The 21,079-nt window shown below is 45.1% G+C and overlaps 1 protein-coding gene across 11 annotated transcripts in view; it reads right to left on the reverse strand.

The window, feature by feature from the left end:
- Positions 1-21,079, reverse strand: part of IL5RA (interleukin 5 receptor subunit alpha) — a 42,747-nt gene that overhangs the window by 11,053 nt on the left and 10,615 nt on the right. For 4 of the 11 annotated variants that reach the window (XM_022572524.3, XM_022572521.3, XM_022572523.3 and 1 more), the window contains 4 exons: positions 19,509-19,654; positions 16,070-16,208; positions 3,518-3,614; positions 2,171-2,255 (listed from right to left, as the gene is read on the reverse strand). In XM_022572524.3, coding sequence (XP_022428232.1) covers positions 2,171-2,255; positions 3,518-3,614; positions 16,070-16,208; positions 19,509-19,654 — 467 coding nt within the window. The other 7 variants (XM_022572526.3, XR_016394748.1, XR_002644390.3 and 4 more) reach the window with 7 other exon arrangements.

Below are 21,079 nucleotides of genomic sequence, written 5' to 3' on the forward strand. Positions count from 1 at the left end.
CACATGACTTGATGGTTTGTTTTTGGTTTTTTTTTGGCTGCATCGGGTCTTGGTTGTGCGGGCTTCTCTCTAGTTTTGGTGTGTGGGTTTTCTCTTCTCTAGCTGCCGCTCACAGGCTCCAGGGCATGTGGGCTCTGTAGTTTGCGGCACACAGGCTCTCTAGTTGAGGCGCTGACCTCAGTAGTTGTGGCGCTGGCTTAGTTGCCCCGTGACATGTGGGATCTCAGTTCCCCAACCAGGGATCAAAGCCACGTTCCCTGCACTGGAAGGCAGATTCTTTACCACTGAACCACCAGGGAAGTCCCCATGACTTGATATTAATTAACAACAAACCGCAAACTTACCCAGTAAGCTGTTAAGCCAGTTTCTTTTACCAACCGCAGAATGTGCAAGGAAATCTTTGGGGACTGTGAAGGGAAATGAGATACCAGCACTAAGGTGTGCTATTAAGAGGCTGGGTCAGATGACTTGAGTCTGCTCCTTAAACCACAGGTGCTTTCCAGGCATGAGTGTGCCAGATCCAGGAGGGATCCACGGCACGAGTTCACAGGAGGAGAAACAAGTTTCACAGTGGGGCACACTTTCCTTCCAGAAAAGCTATGGGTTAACAAGAGCAAGCCGGCGGTCCTCCTGATAAAGGAGACCACAAGGGTGGAACTGAGGGTAGGGGTGACTCTTGGGCCAGCCTCGATTCCCTGCTTCAGTAGGTCAGTAACTGTCATCCGCTGAATCATCCCAAACACCCGAACTGCAAACTCTAAAGAAAGGTCACCTCTTACTGCAGTGATGCATTTTGGTGAGTGAGTGATCGACCCAAACGCCCCTACAACCAGTCACCAGTTGACTCATCCTACCCTGAGTAACTTTATCAGAGAGAAAATGAAATTTATTAAGAAAATTGCCTGATGAGGGTCTGCAGGCTGCAGCCTGTGGGCTGAGTCTGGCTCATTGCCAGATTTTGTAAATGAAGTTTTATTGGCCAGAGCCATTTGCATATTGTCTGTGGATGTTTTCCCACTACAGTGGCAGTGTGATAAAGCATTTGGCCCTTGAATGTTTACTATCTGGCTCTTTACAGAAAGTCGGCTGGCCCCTGATCTAAATAACCATTCAATTTAAGGACAGATTTAACAAGCAACCTGCAATACACTGAACATCCCAAGACTTTGCTGACAAAAATTAACGAAAACCTACAAAAATAAGGTGAGATGTCACATTTACAGATCGGAAGACTCGTTATGTTTAAGATGTCACTTCTCCCCAAATGCACCTATAATACGAGACAATCCTGATCAGGATCCCAGCAGCTTTTTTTGTTGAAATTGATAAACTGGCTCTAAAATTTATATGGAAATAAAAAGGACCTAGAATAACCAAAACAACTTTGAACAGTCATGTTTGGAAGCCTTACACTACCTGGCCTCCAAGTTTACAATAAAGCTCTAGTCATCAAGACTTTGTATTAGCATAAAGATAGACAAATAGATCAATGAAACCTAATAGTCCAGAAATAGACAGAGATATACATGGACAACTTATTTTCAACAAAGATGCCAAGGCATTTCACTAGGGAAAGGATGACTTCTACCATGTGATGCTAGAACCATTGGATGCCATTGGTAAGTGAGCATTCAGTTAAGCCTAAGTGCTCTGAATGGTTAACAGCGCCTAAGAAAACATATTTGGGGAAATCATTTGCCTTTTCTATGGTTCTTTATACTAAGGAACTAGGAAAAATCCCTCTGAAAAACTTTACTGATTGGGGTACCCATGTGTAGAAACACTGATTGTTAGAACGTCAGAGATAAACAGGTCATTGGACCATCGCATCTGTGCCCCTTACTGTGCAGAAATGGAAGTCAGGGCCCATGGGGTTGAAGGAATTGCCCAAGGTCTGGGTGATAAGAGCTGGGTGATAGAAAATAGAAGTTCAAGTCTGACTGGTGAGGACACTCATAACGGAGTAGGACCTTTGCAATATTCAAAGACTGTAATGAACATATATTAAAACAATCAGCCAAAGAGCAGAATGACAAAAGCAACCTGAAGGCACCTGGCCTCCTGGGTAAAGACCCTGCCTTGTAACATGGAAAACGAATGACCCAGTGACAGATCCCTGAGGACCCAACCCTGGGTAGATATGACATGTCATAAGAACCTTCAATATTACCTCATAGTTGATGGTTACAAAGAATTCTTTAATATTACTCTTTGGTGCCGGAACAGGTGGAAACACCTTGGTCCATAAGTGGCATCTGAAAACAGAGTAAAGGAGGGAAATAGATAAGCAAGAGCAGCCTTTCTTGTCCTTAACCATCTACTCTAAAACTTGACCTAGTTAATCCCTGGACCTGCTGTTTTGTGAATTCAAAATCTTCATTGACTAAGACTTCCAAATATCTACACTGTAATAATAGTTGAAGAGCTTGGGGGTGCTGCAAGGCTCTGATGGGACTTCTGAATCATCCGAGGAAGACAAAATGACAATTGCTTCATGTTGGTGCGTGTTACCAGGCCTGATTGCTGAAAATGATGTACATCAAGTGCGTGGGGCCCCAGGGTTACCCACGATGCTGGTAGGCAGCCTCTCCCCCTAGGCGCCAGCTCTCAGGGTTTACTGTCTTTTTCTTCTCCTTTGAGCTGCCAACCGCCCCCCAGCCTGTAGATGCCATCTGATAAGACATTTATAATAGTGAAGCTGTTTAAAATAAAAGTCACTTTCTAAATTATGAAAAAGCTAATAAGATAGAACCTGTTCTGCAGCCTCCTAAGTGGCACTTGGCCTTCCCGGACGCCAGAAGGGATGAGAAGTTCTTATGGGGCCGTTTGCAAGCTCTAGGTTTGGCCACCAAATCTGCATGACACTTCTAGAATCTGTCTGACCTGGGAATGATCAGCCAGTAAGGGACTGGATGACCGAAGGGCCAGGGTAGGAGTTGGTACCTCATAATTGGGGATCATAACACAGGAGGCACCATAGTGAGTTCAGCATCCAATGGGATGCCTTCCTTTACGCAAGACGTAACAAGCATGCCCTGGGGGCTCAACAGAGGCAACCAAGTAGGGAGTGGAAGGCAGTCAGGGAATCAAAAAAACACAAATGTAAAAACCTTCATAGAGGGACTTCCCTGGCATTCCTGTGGTTAAGAATCCACACTTCCACTGCAGGGAGCACGGGTTTGATGCCTGGTTGGGGAACTAAGATCCCGCATGCCACGCTGTGCAGCCAAAAAAAAATCCTTTGCGGAGATGAATAGACTGTCGGCAAATTCAGGAAGGGAGTATCTAACGACCGAAGGCTGTGTTGTGCTCTGTATCCAGTTTCTGTAAATCACCTACTGTTTACCAGTTTTTTATTTGGTCCACACTCATCTTGGAAAGGCTGCCCAGGAAGACACAACAATGTCGTACGTTCCACCTGATAACAAGAACCCTGCATCCAGTGGATGCATGGCAAGAAGGTAAAAATCCAATATTTAGATCCCAGTGAAAGCACCCAAATAAAAAGAATACGTACATTCTGCAGATGAGTGAGAAAATCAACAAGATGAAGCAGATGGTTGCCATAACTGCAATAAGGAACCATTTTGTCCAGGGCTTCTGCTCATCGTTTCCTAATGAAAAAAACAACAAAGCAAACGAAATCAGAACTAGAATCATCAGCAGAAAAGAGAGATGACTTCGCTAGGGCCTAAGGGGGCTTGGGTCAGAGTTCAAGGCGCTGGTGATGCTGGGAAAGTAGCTTAACCTCCCCGAGCTTTAGATTTCTCATCTGTAAAATGGGGCAGGGTGGGCAGGGAGCATCCGTCCCACAGAGTTGATACAAGAGTGAAATGAAATAACGGCAGAGGCAGTGAGGCCACTTTTAATCTTGAGGCATTATTTAATCAGTGAGCGGATATTAATGGAGTATATTCTAGGTAATATGCCAGCTGGATCTCGGAGCTTAGGAGCTTTTGGTGAGTACTAAGGTTTTTAGATGAAAAAGGTGCAAAAATGTAAGCCTACTCAGTAACCTAATTGCAGTACAATCAAAACATTTTACAAAGTTGGACTTTTAGAGGAAGTACAGTGTGGGATAATACTCATAGTTCACAGCAAAGGTATCAGACTCCGTTGTAAGTTTACAATCTGAATTATCCTCACAACACCTCTTACGTTTATACCTGTTGTTCACAGATGAAAACGTAGATGCTAACTTGATTCAGTACAGAAAGTATAAATATGCCACATGCTGCCCGACTATCTAGTTAAATTTGCTTCTAATCTATACTCAAGGATAGATTCTTCTGTGGGCTTTGATGATAGCTTTGGGGTGTGTGTGATTTTTTTTTTTTTAAGGTACTGGAAATACCTTCAAGAAAAACCCAAGGCCATTTACCAAATAGTGTTTAAAGGGTAACCTGCTTGCTAAACTGTCTGATTCATTTTTAGAGAGGAATGCAAATCTTGAGTTATCTCCCTGAATGCATGGGTCCTTTCTGTGTTCATTCATTCCTTTATTCACCCATTTAGCCAATATTTACTGGGCTCCTATTATGTGTGGGACGTTATACACGTTGCTGGGAGACAGTGTTAAAAGAAAGCATGTGAACCCTCCCTTCCTGCAATTGAGGGAAGAAGTCGATAAGCAAATAAAGACACAGGTAATTTAGTGACAGCAGCTCTAAGTACAGAGGTGAGATATACACCCCACCCCAGGAGAAGCAGGTCTTAATCCTTGGTTTGCCATTAACGGTTTCTATTATAAAATGAGAAGTGAATGTAAGTGGAATTTTCAAGTCCCTTGTAAAATATCTTAAGACTTCCAAAAGCCCCAAAATACTTAAAACTCACATCTTTCCAGGTATCAGGGTGGAGAGATGTCTCGAGGATTTAATGCTAGTGATTCCAGTGTTGCCTTGATCTCGTGCCCTTTTTTTGTTTGTTTTTCTGGCCTCCTGAGAACTCTTAGTTGAGAGTTCTTCTACCTCCCAAAAGCTTTAATCTCTCCTTCATGTCTTCCCTTCTGCTTTCAAATATTCATAGAGTCCTTTATCTTGAATAAGCCATTACTTTGCTCTGCCATCTCTCCCAACTATTATCCAATACCTCCTTTATTTCCCAGCCTCATTTCTTGAATAAGGGATTCAGGCAGCTTCCTTTTCCCATCTCAGAAAGCACTTTAAAAATTTGCTGGTGGCTTCCTCCTGGTTGAAGCCAAAGGACGGTCAGTTTCTTTTTCCAACTTTTATTTTTCCTGACTTCCCTCCTGAATTCAGATTTGATGCTTGCACCCACCTGGAAACCAAGCCACTGGCTCCTTTACCCAAATATTCCTCTTCTTCAATATCATTTCCTTCCCCCCTTTCTAATTTCAACTGCCCCTCACCGCTCAGCCTTAACCCTTTGGTATTTTCAACTATGGTCTATTCTTTGAACTTTGAAATGTTTGTTGAGCACAGCTTCATCTTTTAATTCCATGGCATCCTCTCCTGAGTCTTTATCCCTGCCCAGCTCCCAGTCTGGATCTGAGACTGCCTGTAGGCAGAACCCACTGGGATGTGTCTCAAAGCTGACAACATTCAAAACCAAACTCACACCCTTCTTCACATCAAAACAACTTCCCTCATAACTTCCCCATTCTGATCTCCCCTCTTGCAAGATCCCAAACTGGAATCCTTGGAAGGCACTTGGATTCTTCTTATTCTCTGTAGCCCCTCCCTCCTTTCCTCATCCACTTGGTTTACATCACACCCAACCGTAAATGCAAGAGAACCAGCCATATGTATACACACATCCCCTCCCTTTTGTATTTCCCTCCCATCCAGGTCACCACAGAGCACTGAGTAGAGTTCCCCGTGCTATACAGCAGGCCCTCACTAGTTATCTATTTCATACCCAGTGGCGTATATATGTCCATCCCAACCTCCCAATTCATCCCACCCCCCTTTCTCCCCACCACCGGTGTCCACACGTTTGTTCTCTACATCTGTGTCTCTGTTTCTGCTTTGCAAATAGGTTCATCTGTACCATCATAAATGCAAGACATGCATGCTTTTGTGTCACGAGTTTGCCTAGTCTGGAAACCTGGGCTCTATTCTTAGCTTGTTGTGAAGGTGGCCGTTCTGGGCCTCAGTTTCCTCATCTGCAAATATGAGGAAGTTGAACTCTGACCCTTAACAACGCTCTCAATGCAGCACAGTTTTTAGTACCCCTGACCCAATCCACGGCATTGTCATTTGGTGTATACTGACCTCTCACAAAATTGACTTTAGTATATTTTCATTGGTGAAAGTTGTAGAAAAGAACAAAAAATAAAAGTTATCAGAAACCAGCAGTCACCAATAGCTTATCTTCTATACATGCTTTGACATTCCCTTTTTAGGTACCAGACACTCTGCAAAGTGCTCACCTTGCAATCTCACTTGAATTCTCACAGCAGTGCTTCAGGGTGGGCGCTGCTGTCCTAGTTTGATGGATGGAGGAGCTGTCGCAGAGAAGGGCGGAGGGGGTCAGCTGAGGACCACAGCTGGTAGCCGGGGGTGAAGCCCAGGACGTGCTGAGCAGCCGTGCTCTTAACCACGGTGCAGGGACCCCGTCCCACTGCCCACCACGCCCAAACCCAGGACCCACTGCATGGGCAGGCGCTTCATGGAACACATCCTAAACATTTCTCTGTCACGGAACACCCTCCCGAGCATCCTCTTCCCGGCCTGATACCGCTTCCCTCCAAGGCAGCCCTGTTTTGTTGTGGTGTCTCAGCTGTTGGGCATGGCTGGGTTTGCGGGCTGTGTCTGCAGTAGAAGGGGGCTGCCTTGTAAGATACCAGTCTTCCCGATGCTCCCTAGGCTCTAGCCAGGACCGAATCACTTTATTTAAAATCTCTGACCATGGCGTTGAAAAAGAAGTTTCATGTATTTATAGCTGTTTTACAAACAGGTGGTAGCCACACTTTGGCTCTCTGGGGCTCTGCTTTTCATCATTTTACAAACCTTTTATTTTCCCAAATCCCATAGACACTCACTGGTTCTAGGATTAGTATTCAGTTCTCTGGATTGTCACCGAGTGTCCCGTTAAACCTAGTTTTTACTGCACTTGCACGTAGCTAATATAAAGAGCAACTGGGACATACTACTACCGTGAAGTCAAATACCAGCTCGCTTTATTTCCCACTCTGATTTCCTGAATAAGGGATTCTGCCTGCTTCATTGCCCCATCTCTGAAACTCACTGTAGTACACTCTGAACCATTATGCAAGTCCCCTAACAAGTACATTCAGAAACTCTAGACTCATGTACATGGAACATAAATTTAGCAAGGGTTATGCCAAGTAGCAAAATTATTCCTGTTTACAAGTAGGTTAAACAGGCGAAGCTTGAGTCCTGCAGAAAGAATGAGTCGTGTTATCAATATTATCAGGGTGGCACCCTGGGTCCCGTTGGTGTCTCAAATTGTGCAATTCTCTGCAGGCTGGTATGTCAGGTCCTGATAAAAGTGTCGTTCACTTCTGAGCGTGCTTACACAAATCTTTTCAGTTAAACCACTCTCTAGCTGTTCACTTGAGTGCTCACATTGATAAGTGAAGATTCTCTCTGAATTAACAAAACCTCTTTGGAGAGGCAATTGAGTTTATTTCTTTCGATCAAAAAGAAGTTATTGGTGCATGCAAGGTACTATGTGGAAAGCAAAGTCACCGTCACTGCCTGGAGGGAGGGGGCACATGAGTCATTTCTCCCCGCCTGGTTTCTGCAGTGTCCCACCTTGCTTCAGAACTACTCCCCTACCGCCACCTGAGAACAGAGCTAACCCCCCAGAGCCGAGGTCAGCTTTACTGCAAAGAAAACCTAAACTGGCAGGTAAATTCAGTGCAAGAAAAAGGTTTCACATGTTCACCACCAAATGGAAATTGCTTGGGGATTATCTACCGTTAACGTTATTTATGAATGCAAAAACGAAGTTGAGAGTCAGTTATGTAAGTAAAATGAATTAAAGACAGCACCTCCTCTGATTTTACTGAAGGTAGAACAGGGGTACAGTTCCCACCGACAGTGTATATCCTTCCGGTCAAAATGATTAAGAATTTTAATTCTATAAAAGTTGGGAGGCCCCTCGGTACATCATTAATTTGAATTTTGGGGTCTCTGACATTGGACATTTTCTTAAGAACTAAGCGTTTCAAGGTAACTTGAATCTTTTCTCTGACTCAAGAATGAGTTTTCTGCCGTTAAAACGGAAGCCACGGATGTTTCTTTTCAAGAAATTGATGGGTGCCGCTGTTTAGTTATGCAGAGATGAGCTTTAGAAAGACGGAGTCGCAAAGCCTGTCCTGCCAAGGAGAAGAAGCCCTTCAGACTCTGCACCTCATTCTAGGATGTTCTCCCAATATTGACAACTTGGAGCATTTGGGAGCTCAGCTGTCTGGTTTCTTGGTGACCTCGGCTTCCTCAGTTTCTGACGTCTTGACCATTTAACCTTGACAGTTAGCCAACTAATGAAAATTCTGCTCGTGCTGTATATCCCGGGAGTGTATGGTGGGAAAGGGACGGAGAGGGACGAATAGCTTGGTGTTTAAAGAGAATCAGGCCCTGGACCTCGTCCCAGCTCTGCCCTCAGAGCTTTGTCAAGTCATTTTCCTCCCGGTGCTGCAGCCCCACTTGTTCTAGAATTGTATGATCTTTGTAGTTCAGACTAATAACACTTAGAAGGTCGATTTGGTTTGGAGGCTTGTTCCACCCTTAAGCTGTTCATACAAGTATGACTTTTAGGGATTCCATATTGCATTTGAATCTAGTTTCAGACTCAACAACAGGTTCTGCAGGAAAAGAGCTCATTAGTAAATTGATGGGGCTCTTCCAGTGAAGCAGCCCTACTCTGTTAAACCAGCAGGCGCTGGGAGGAGTTCTGAGGGCACTGACAGGCCTGGATAACTGAGAGGATGCAGGTGCATTCGTCTACGAAGCCTCCTGCACTTGTCTCTCATTAGAGCGGGAGGCCGTGGCATCGTCTGTGAACGGACCCGCCAAGCCGGTCACAGGCTCACGGTGCCAGCAAAAATCATAAGCAAGCCCTTTGGGTGGGCGAGCTTTCTAAGGCAGCTGTCAAGTGGATTGTGGGAGGTTTTTTTTAGGGAAAAAAAATCCCTTTACCTGATTTTGGGAGAGTGAAAGAGAGGGGTCGGCAAATGCAGCCTCAGTGGACAGAACGTAGGTAGTCCAGGGTCCAGAGCAAAATGCACAAAACGTGTTCTGTGTTCATCTGGGGAAATTGGGCTCAATGACCCAAAATATGGAAAGGACATGGAGATGCTTGGGATGGGGGGGCGGGTGTGTAGGTGTACCTTTGCGCACTCAGGATTCCCTAGAGGTATCGCTGCCGTACTGTTGGTCTGCATTTGTCTCCAGTAGGACACGACCTGATGAAACTAAATAGAGAACCCCTCTTCGCCATCTTCTTCTTCTTTGCAGACTTTTGCACACAGCACGGAGAGGTGTGTGCTTTCTGGGGCCCTAGGCAACCCAGAACTTTCTTCCCTGTAAGGGGTTTGCTGGCCCTGTTCTACCAACCTGCTAAAGCAACTGAAAGCTGGCTGCAGAGGCTGCAGTCTTCACGTAGAAGTAAGAAACAGGGGTGAAGCGCTTTCATCCTGGTTCGGCCGCTTACAACAGAGGTGACCCTGAGCAGGGAGCCCTCAGGAGCTTCCATCACCTGCTTTGCTCAACGGGGATAAGAACTGGCTGAGTTATTCCTGCAGAGTGATTGGCCCGGTGCTAGTTCATAGGAGGTGTTCAATGAATGTTATTATAACTGTGATTATGATTAAACACATCGTGTCAGCACTAAGGCATCAAGATAATTTCCCTAAATCATGAAAGCCAGACTAAGGCTGGAGCCCTTTCAGAATCCTCAGAAGGCAGAGTCATAAGCTCAGGCCTGGAGGGAAAGAAAACACCAGATATTCAAGATACTAGAGGGTAGGAGAGGGCATAAAGCACGATGGTCCGCACCCTCAAGGAGGTTTATATTAAAATGAACGCTACGGACAACTCGTAAGGGGATATTTAGACTAGAGTAGCCTGAAGAGGTCAATGAAAATGTCCCCACTGCTTGGGCTCCACGGAGGCTGACCAGCTCATGAGCTGCAGGGCGACCCTTTCACTGCCGCCAGTCTCCACAGCCAGTCCTCCTGCCTCTGTCTCCCTGGCTGGCACTGTCACCCACGGGGTGATGAAGCATCACAGAAAGAGCATGGCGTGGACCCAGTCCTGTGGCTGTGTTCTAGGTCCGGATCCATCACTTCCTAGCTCTGTCACTTGGGGTAGTTCCTTAACCCCTCTGCGTCTCTTTGCTCATCTGTAAATTAGGAAGATCCTGTGTTTGTGAAGATACATAAGATAACATAGGTGAACACGCCAAGCACAGTGCCTGCCCCAAGAGGGGAGTCCCACCTTCCTCCCGTCATCTGGCGGGCCCATCTCGAGGCACAGGTCACGCGTGGCAGTCTGGTGTGGACACCACACCTCCAGGCGGCCGGGCCTGAAAGCACAGGGGAGCCCCTGCTCCTCACATTCGGGGACAGAGGTTGAAGGCTCCCTGCTGGCCCGCCCTCAGGCCACGGCTACCAGCCTGGAAACCACAGGAGCCTGGGGAAAAGGAAACAGCGGATCAAAGCGGCCACCACATTTACCAACCCGAAACCCCCCATTTACAAAGAAAACCCAGCATCGTCACGTTATATCCCCCTCAGGGAAGCCAAGTGGGTTTTCCCAGGTACTGACTGGGTCAACGTTTTATTCCTCAATCAGTTTTTGTCGCTAATGAGCCAGAAGCCTGCCATTTCTTCACAGAAGCTTTTGAATTTGCAAAATTCATTTGGAAGACCCAGGGAAAGTGGATCTGAGCTCTCTGCAGTGTCTCCCCTTCACCTTTCTCCTTCCTGGTTTTCTCCCTTTTTCACAACAGTGTGAGGATGTAGAAAGAAAGATGGTGGGAAAAGGAAAAGAAAAAGAGCACAGGCACGGAGTCTGAGGGTGGAGCCGGCAAAGTGTAAAATGTAGGAGGTGGGCTGGAGGATCTTGAAGGTGGCACCACGCCCTCCAGGTTTTGATTCCACGTGCCCTGGGGCCGGTGTGCCGGGTTTCCTCACTCATTCACAGCCCATGAATGTCAAGTCCGAGGACAAAGGCAGCAGAGTCTCCCTGTGGGACCCTTGCTTCCATCCCAGACCCAGTTCTAACTTCCCTCCCTGATTTTCTGCTTCCAACTCTTTTCATGAAGTCCTTACGGATTCTAGAATGTGTGATGTGACTCTAAGGCTCCCCCCACCCTAAACACACACACACAGGCAAACAAACTGTGACAGAAAGCCACGGCCAGGATTTCCTGTGAGTAACAGGTCTTGAGGAAGATGCCCGGAAAGGAAGCCGCCAGCCCGTGTCGACCTTGACCGCACAGCTGAGGCATCTGAGAAGTGCGGTGAACTTTTCCCTACTCCCTGGGGTGTAAGTGCTATACATCTCAAGCCTAAAGCAATATTTTTTTTTTTTGTAAATACATTTTAATTGGTACCTGGTACCATCATCGAATAGATCCTGGCCTTCAGATACGGCCTTCAGTGATGTCAGGGCAAAACCCGATTTTGTTTGAGGGGCAGGGCCTGTGTGCTGGGGTGGGGGTGGGGGGGAAGACCCGTCACCACTGATACACCAGCAACACGGCTGGGTGGATGCACGTGTAACACTCTTTTCCACGGGGAAGGGCATTATTGTAGGAAACTTTGTTTTCATTATTGCTTGTTTCCTGCATGATATTTGAGCTTCCAGGAGGGGAGAGAGAAGAGAAGATGATGGACTTGAGAAAAGGAATATCTTCACTCAGACCAGAAACCACTCAGGAGACACCAGGTTTTGGTAAACAGGAGATGGCCCAGATAACGAGGGAGCAGAAGCGTCTGTCCGGAAGTTAAGAAAGTTGCAAAAGGAGGAAGAAGTGTGGAAAGTTAGCCCTTCAGATAAGGCAGAGAAGCCAGCTGAGGAAGGGCAGCTGATAACGAGGGCTGATAAGATGAAACTGCTCCTTGCATCTGAGAAAAAAAAAGAAGTATTCCATGTTCTGGAAATCCCAGAACAGGAGGGCAGAGTTTCAGGGCAGGTGAGGAGCACGCTGTGGCTGGCTGGACCCCTGATGGCTGCCCCTGTGCCTCTTGACTGTCCAGGGACCTTGCCAACTGGAGCAGGACAGCAGTCCTTTCTCCTCCGCCCTCCTTTTTCATCAGTCAAAACTTACTCATCTGGTGTCTCTCTCTTGATTCAATAACCCTGGGTGATGATGGGTTAATTAGTAAATTGAATCTATCCCAGTTTGCTAATTGACTCCTGTGTCACCTATTTGAGAATATTATCCATTAATAGCCACTTCTTGGCTGTTTGATAACTACTGAATTATTTAATATCTCTGGGCCTCCGTTTCCCTCAGATAAAGGAGGTGGACTTAATAATGTCTAACAAAGAGGTGATATGTGAGTCGGGCCTTGGTGTGAAAGTGGAAGGGGGGCTCCAGGGTGCCATTTTTAAGACAAGGTAGGAGTGGAGGAAGGATGTCTAGAGGAAATGAATGGAGCGGGAACCCTGCCTGGTAGGCTGCAAGCAGAGCGTTATTATTGCTGCATCCTCGCGGGGTAAGGAAGAGCCATGTGGAATGTCCCAGAGGAGCCCGAGCTTCCTGTGATGTTTATTAATCATCCTGATGACAGTAGAGAGCCTGCATTGATTAAATTCACTAATGATCCTAAAGTGAGCAGGGAAGTCAGTTCCGGAAAGGATGGATTTATAAGGTGCGTGGTAATATTAACCAGCTCATCTTCATGACCAGGCTGGCAGCAAATGAAATGGGATTTGCCGTGGATGATGGCAGTGAGGCACACCTGAGAGCAAACGATAATGAGCCCGGTTCCAAGCTAGGAAGCTGTTATTTAGAAAATAATCATGGGGCGCCAGCTCTAAAGTGGAGAGTGAAAAATAAATTAAAAACAAGCTTAAAATAAACTCTCAGCACAGGTCACAATCTCTCTCTCAGCACTTTTGTTGGCGGTTGATGGGGGTAAGAGAACATGAAAGGCAGAGTAGGGAAGAACTTACAAGTGAGGAGACTCACGTGTTACAGGTGAGGAAACTGCGACCCAGAGGGGTTAGAGGTGACTGACTAGGTCGGGGGCAGCCAAACCCTGCCACGCTGGTCACCACTCTGTCCCCTGCAGGGGTGACAACAGATGACCGCGCCTTCGGATGACCTAAATGTAACTTGAGATTCCCTCTCAACACAGCTGTGGAAGCAGTCTCCGATAACTGGGCTCATGAAATATTATCTCCGCATCTCTAACTTCAGTCAAAGAGTTAGGCACTGGCAGAGCCACGACCAAAACCTAGATCTCCTGATTTGTCTCTCGCTTTCTTCTGCTCTCTAAGTTCTAAACTCTCAACAGACAACACTGATGAGAACTCAAAACCCAAACACTAAAAAATCAGAACTGGCTCCGTAGCCAAGATTCCCACCTTGGTCTCCAAGTTAGTTTGAGGTCCTCACACAGAATTAAAAAAAAAAAACCAAAAACTCTGAAACTATATGCGCAGTGATGTTGGGAAGACACTCAGAAATGTCAATAATTGGGGGCCAATGAGTTTTCGGCCTTTGGGGAATAACAAAGCATTAAAAAAAAATCCACCAAATGTGGGTCATGAAAATTAAGCTTCTGTCGCAGGCGTTTGAAGAAATTCATAGCCTTGTTGAAAATTCCCTGAGACGGATTCACGTTTCTTCTGCTGGTCCCCCTCTCGGGGCGTAGAGTGGATTTCGTCTGTGCAGATAAAGCGGTGTGGAAGGGGTGCCTGCATGCGGTGGGTCTGTTTGGTCAGGTTGGGGCCTGGACCTGGGGAGGAGGCAGGGGGGAGGGGGAAAGACTGGCTTTGGCAGAAACCTGAAGTAGGTGCAATTGGCCGGTTCTCAGTTCCTTTTGTCCTTTCTGCTTCCTCTCCCAGCAAGCCTCATGCTGGTCCTCTGAGTCCCAGTGCGGTGATGTGGTGGCCGTGCCATAAGGCTGTGCTGGCCGTGTCACACAGCTCTAGGGGCTCCTTTCCCCTTTGGAAACTCAGCGACTCAGTAAGACCAGTCCCCTTGCAGACTCAGAACCCAGCTCCATTTCTCGGGTCTTTCCTTGTCTTTCCCAGTCTCCCTTGGAAATCTCCCTGCTATGCATCTGGTCTGACTTACATCCACATGGGCCCATGGGTCACTGCCCAGGAGTGTCCTGCAGAGACACCCATTAGCCTAAATGAATGAATGAAATGACAGAAAATCCTAGCATGTGCCGAAAGAAATCTCTCCTTAGGTACACCCTTCAGTGGAGCGTTAACTACCTCGTACGTTGAGGGACAGTGATATTCACGTGCTTGACCAGCCATAATCACAAAGTTAGCTACCAGGATCCCTTAAGTGCGTCTTTAATTTGTTCAGCTCTTTGCACCTTGCAGCGTCCCAGCCCCCATGCCATAGAGCTAAGGTCTCTGGTGCTGGCGTCAGTCAACTTGGGTTTGAATTCCTTCTCTGCCACTTACTGGCCATGCAGAGTTAAGCAAACTGTCTAAACTTTCGAAACCTGTTTTCTCATCTGCAGAACAGTTTGGTGGATAGGATTAGTGAAGCTAGTGCACGTGAAGCACTTAGCACAGGGCTTGGAGGATAGTCAGCAATAAATGTTATCTGCTGTCATTGTTGTTTGTATTTCACAATAACCTGTGAGACAGGAGAGGTGGATATTAATTACCTCCTTAGTCCTGGGAATCCACGGATGGGCAGAGAGAAGTGGTTTGTTCAAGGGTATGTAGTCAGTACGTGCTAAGGCTGGCATTAAACCTGAGCTTTCTGTGGAAGACTCCAGAATTCTTCCCTCCTCTTCGTGTCCTTATAGCTCTTATGCAGCACTTAGCCACATACGTCTGCATCCCCAGGCTGCATGTCTGTGGCACATGCAGGAGCTACACTAGTTGTTTTTTAACTGGCCAAGGTACGCAGATAGTATCAAACACAGGGTGTGCATGTTCTAGCATCACGGTGCAAGGCCACCTCTCCAAGTTATGGAATTGCCATCTGACATAAAAGGAGAACGGAAATTTGCCCTTTCCTTCAGAGCCACCATCATCACCCTTCTCCAGTCCCACAGACAGGTACAATGATCATATTATTTGCCAAGTAAGCTAGTCAGTTTAATCATAAACAAAAACAGCTGCAGAACCCATGCAGGAGCCCAGGTGATGCCAGTCCTTGGGATCCTCTAGGTCTGTTACGCTGAGGGCCCAGGGCTGGATCCAGATTTTGTGGGCCCTGAGCTTATTCAGTTTTGGAATCTTCTTTATGAAATGAAACAAAAGTATAAATTCAGAATTAGGTATAGGAAAATTATAGAAATGGAGACCAGATTAGTAGTCGACAGGGGTTAGGAATGGAGGAGAGGAGAGAGGAATGAAAGAGCTTAAAAAAGGGCAAAAGGCAGGACCCTTGTGGTGACATATGCACGAACCTGCACATGGGATAAAATTGCATAGGGCTAATACACACACAAATGAGTAGATATGAAATCTGAATAAGATCAGTGGGTTGTAGCAATGCCACTGTTTTGGTTGCCGTATTATATTACAGTTTTGCAAGAAGTTAGCCTTGAGAGACACTGAGTAAAGGCTACATGAGCTCTCCTGACATTATTCCTTATGACTGCATATGAATCTACAGTTATTTCAAAACCAAAAAAAATTAACTTGGTAAAACTGAATAGAAGTAGGACCAGATAATCTGTAAAAAAAAAAAAAAAGTACTAGACTTTGGAAGGGCTCTTGCCAGTGAGAAGCTGGAACACTGGAGCTTCATTGGCCTCATGGTAAATCCACCTCTGGTCAAAAAGGCAGCAGACTGACAGAGGATGAGGCTTAGTAGGGACGTGAAAGCATTTCAGGACTCACAAGTGAAGGTGTACACTTTCCAGGAGGATCTGTTATAACTACAAGTAAGGTCACTTGCTTTAAAATAAACACGAGATACTCACCCACATAAATAGGCTGACTCCACTCACTGGAGGGTCCCACCGCTCTGCACACAGAGCTCACTGCTGCTCTCACTTGAATGGAATACTCAGAAATACCGTCAATTACGGAGATGAATGTATTGGTCGTCATTTTTTCTGTCTAAATGGGAAAAAATATCATTGTAAGAATCCCTGGACACGCAATTTAAATTATGGCAATCATCAGGATGGGAGGTCGTATGTAAGTAATGTGACTCAGTATTCAGTGACCCATTTAAAATCAGTAAGACTCACATCGATTAGTTTATTCTAGACCACTTCACTATGGAGGTGTTGGCAGTCACCCTTGGGGGGAACGCTATGTAGTAACCAAAATAAATAAAACAGGCAGTTGTAAGATCTAGATGATGCATCCGGGTCCAACTGATATTTCCAGACTGAAAGACTGGAGTGGCACATAGCAGAATGCATAACCTCCCTCATCTTGTCCCTGGATATTCTCTAATCGCCTAACTAACAATATCACATGGCTTCCGTCATATTCAACAGGATCCAGCAAACTACAGTCTATGGCCAGTCTGGCCTGCTACCTGTTTTTGTAGGGACTGCAAGCTAAGAATGACTTATATATTTTTCAGTGTTTGAAAAATATAAAAAGAATAATATTTTGTGACTCATGAAAAGTACATGAAGTTGAAATTTCAGTGTCCACAAGCACAGTTACTGGAACGCAGTTACGCCTATTTGCTTGTATTGATGGCAGAGCTGAGTAATTGTGACAAAAACGGTATGACCTGCAAAGCCTAAAATACCTACTCTCTGGCCTTTTACAATGAAAGTGCGCTGATCCCTGATACAGTGTCTCACCCCAAGCCAGGGGGCAAGGAGCAAGGGATGGAGGGGGAATAAGGAAGCAGAAAGAGCAAAAGGACCTTGAATCTAGGAAGAAGAGGGTTTGAATCCCAGGTCTACCTCCAACTAACTGCAGGGCAATTTCCTTGACCTCTCTGAGCCTCAGTTTCCTCATCTGTAAAATAGGAACCATACCACCAAATGGATTATTGAATTAAATGGAATTAACTTTGTAAAGCCCAAGTTTAAAGATATATTGGGTTGAATCATATGAAAAGTGATAATATTCACCAACCCATTTTTGACCTGCAAAAGCAGCCATTTTGGGCAGTTCAACCTAATAATAAGCACTCAGTAAATGCCAATTTGCCGTAGGCAACACAGGCTAACATTGTCTAGTGTTGAAATGAGGCTGTTTTCTCACAATCAAACCCTTCGTGTATGTTCTCTCTACTGGTCAGTGTCCCCACCATGCAGCTAATACCCCAAACCCGAGATGTGTCCCTGGCCGCCTGTATCTTACCTACTCGTGAATGTGTTTCTCCCTTCTTTGTCCCTGCTCCAAAACCACTGCCATTTTAGGTTTCATCATTTTTTGCTTGGACTCTTGCAGTAGCCATGAAACCGGTATTCTGTGTCCACATGTCCCCTCTCCGTCCATACCCAGCTTTCATGCTGCTTCCAAAATAATTCTGCGATTCTGCAGATGTGTTCACATTTTTCTATCAAGCTAAACACTTTAGTGGTTTCCATTGCCTATGACCATGGTTTTAAAAAGAAAAACCATTTCTTTTTTTAAACAAAATCTTAGAGTCATTCTGGGAGAAGTCCCAGTGTAAGAGCTAGAGTTATGATTCCAACATTGGCCTTATGTCCAGGCTGACTAAATTACTGCCACTTGGCTGAAGGAACCATGCTCACTCATGCTGTGGAGTTGCTCCTTCTGCCTAGAACCCCTGCCACTCCAAGTGTGGTTGGAGGACTGGTGTGAGTCAGGAGCTGTTTATTGCTGATCCTTGAGGAGATAAATATAGAAAGGGAGACAACAATTTGGGAGCTTTCATAGCAACCTGGCATTGCCATGGCGTTCAAGACCAGGATCACTGGGCTTGTCTTTGGCTATATGTGATTTTTCTAGCAAATCATTTTTATTGTATTTTACAGAAGTACAAATGTAGGGTGGATGAGAAATTTTAAAAAGAAAGCCAGTCTTTCACCATGTGTGCTTAAATACATGGGGAAGTGCTGGCTAAAAGTCCTTCTCTGCTTCTCCCACTAAGCAAGTTTCTATTCATCCTTGAAGATTCTGTTCAATTCCCCTCCCCTGGGTGGAGGCCCTGGCAGCTTGCTTTGTCCATTCCCTCCTTTGTATCCACGTTGACATTTACGATGGTCAGGCAGCTCTGAGGCTGAGGGAGTGCATCCAGTAGACCAGGCCCCTTGATAGCAGAAACAGTACCTTTTTATCTCTGTATATCCCACAGAGAAGCCAGCGCGTAAATATTTATTAACCCGAATTGAATTGAATTGAATTGAATTGAATTGAATTTGTAAGGCAGAAGTTTGAATCCTGACTTCTATTCTATTCTTGCTTTGTGACTCTGGGCAACTTACTTAATCTCTCTGTGCCTCACTTTCCTGTAAAATGAGAATGATCATTACATAATAGAGTAACTGTGAGGATAATAAAGCATAATGCATAGTTGATGCTCAGTAAATATTGAGTTTCATTCAGTTCCTTTCCCCTTGAACTTTTTGTCCATTAGGGCTAAGGAGGCAGTTTTTTTTTTAAGTTGTGGTAAAATGCACACAACACAAAAGTTACTATCGTAACCATTTTTAAATGGCACAGTTCAGTAGTAGAGTACATTCACATTATCTCCAGCACTCTTTTCATCTTGCGAAACTGAAACTACTCCTTAAACAAAAACTCCCCATTCCCCCCTCACCCCAGCCCCACAAAGCACCATTGTCTCCCCAATGTCTTGATGAATTGGACGGCTCTAGGCACCTCATATAAGTGGATTCATACAATATTTGTCTTTTAGTGACTGGCTTATTTCACTTAGCATAATGTTTTCAAGGTCCATCCATGATACAGTACATGTCAGGATTGTCTTCCTTTCTAAGGCTAACAATATTGCATTGTATGGATAGACCACATTTTGTTTATCCATTCCTCTGTCAATGGACACTTGGGTTGCTTCCTTCTTCTGGCTCTTGTGAATAATGCTGCTGTGAACACGGATGGACAGAGATCTTTGAGACCCTGCTTTCAATTCGTTTGGATATGTACCCAGAAGTAGAAAGGTTGGGTCATATGATAATTCTATTTTTAATTTTTGAGAAATCCCCGTACTGCTTTCTGTAGCAGCTGCACCATTTCACCAACAGTGGTGCTAATGAACTTTTATCTGATCCGTTGCATTATTTTCAACCAAAAGTAATAGATCCTTTCAAGACAAAAAGCCAGTAAGGTTTGATTTATTTTCATAAAACCCAGGTAGATGGGATTCCAAGGGGTAACCAGCGCAGTCACTGACAATAATTTTTTAAATGTCTCTAAAAGAAATCTATTATCGAATATCAGAATGAGCTGAAGCATTACCTGAAAATACCCTTTCCTTGTGTTGTAAATTTTCACTTCGTAATCAAAGCAATGGACTGGAAAAGCAGAAACTGGTTTCTCCCATTGGATAGAGAGACAGGTTCCTTCAATCTCTGCTGTGACTTTTGCTGGAGGATTTACTCGATCTAGGTTAAAGAACCGAGAGGTCGGTGATCACGCTTGGTAAATCTAATCCACCCACATTTCTCAAGGCATCTCTAAGCTGTGTCTTCTCGAGTACTGTACGCCAGGATTTAATCTATGAACCTGCAAGCCACAGGACTCCAGTGGCTCACATCTGACTCCCGTCTTGTGGTGCAAAAGGAGAGATCTCTCCCGTAAACCTCAGGGATTCCTGCTTCAAAGGGCATCGAATGGTTAAATGTCTTTTCCTTCAGCTTACTGCAAGACCCAGCCCACCATCCATTTTTTACTTCTCGAGTTGGACGGATCTGAGGACAAACCTGATCCTGGAGAGAAAATGCCCTGGAGCCTCCACTAAGCCCTGCTCTATGAAGCAGGTGTGTGGCTGGACCGATCATTTCCTCTTCCTGGGACTCAGTTTTTATTTCATTTTGTTTTGTGTATCTTGTTTTGGTTTGTTGTGAGGATTTCGTTTTCTCTTACAGAAAAAGAACGGATTGGGCTAAACTTGTCTTTACGTATAACTCCACAGTTCTTTCCCCTGAGATCTCACATGATTGTTTTATGGCCACTTGATGTGGATAGAAATTATCTGAGTGTCCTTGTCTTAAGTTATGTGACTTAGATCTCACAGTTACTGAGTCATAGGGACGAGCTAAGAATGGGGCCCACTGGCTCCAGAGCCTACCATCCCCTAAGCCAAAACATTTTTCATCAAAAGAGCATTTATTTCTTTCAGTAATCTGCGAAATTGGTCTCAATAAAATGAATATCACACAAGAAAATGCCCGTGGTCTGTCCCAGGCTGTGTCCATTGGTGTCTTAATATCATTGTTTCTCAGGTCCCCCTCAGCATTTTTTATCACCTGTTTTCATGAAAGTGATATTTTTAGGTCATCTAAGTAATACTCTATCGAAGAGAATTATATAATCTCTTTAGCAAGTGCTGTGATTCTTTAAACAAAGTTATACTCCGTTTGATACACACATGGATGATAGAAACAGATACAGATGTCCCATGCCAAACCATGTCCTTTAAACAATCCCATTTTGCGTATTTAATGGATACTTAGGCCAGGCACTCTTCTAAGCACTTTATAATTATCAACATACTTAATTGTCACAAAGACCTTGTAGGAAGTATTGATTTCTCCCCATATTTCAGACAAAAAGACCGAGGCCCAGAGAAATGACCAGGTTGTCTAAGGTCACTCAGCAAGTCAGTGGAGGAGCCAGGACCCAAGTCCAGGCAGCCTGGCTCCACAGCCCACGCTACTAAGCAGAGGCCACCACTGAAACCTTGAACGTTCAGAACCGGAAATGTTATGTGAGAGGCTCCTGATGAGCTGCCTTAATACAGGTATCTAGGATGAAGGAGAAGGTCTTCAGTTTTGAGAACTGAGCACGTGAAAGCTTAAATGATAGGC

Source organism: Delphinapterus leucas, chromosome 10 (genome assembly GCF_059928025.1).
Source record: "Delphinapterus leucas isolate spDelLeu-1000000601 "Yukka" chromosome 10, BTC_Dleu_Yukka2, whole genome shotgun sequence".
Classification (NCBI taxonomy): domain Eukaryota; kingdom Metazoa; phylum Chordata; class Mammalia; order Artiodactyla; family Monodontidae; genus Delphinapterus; species Delphinapterus leucas.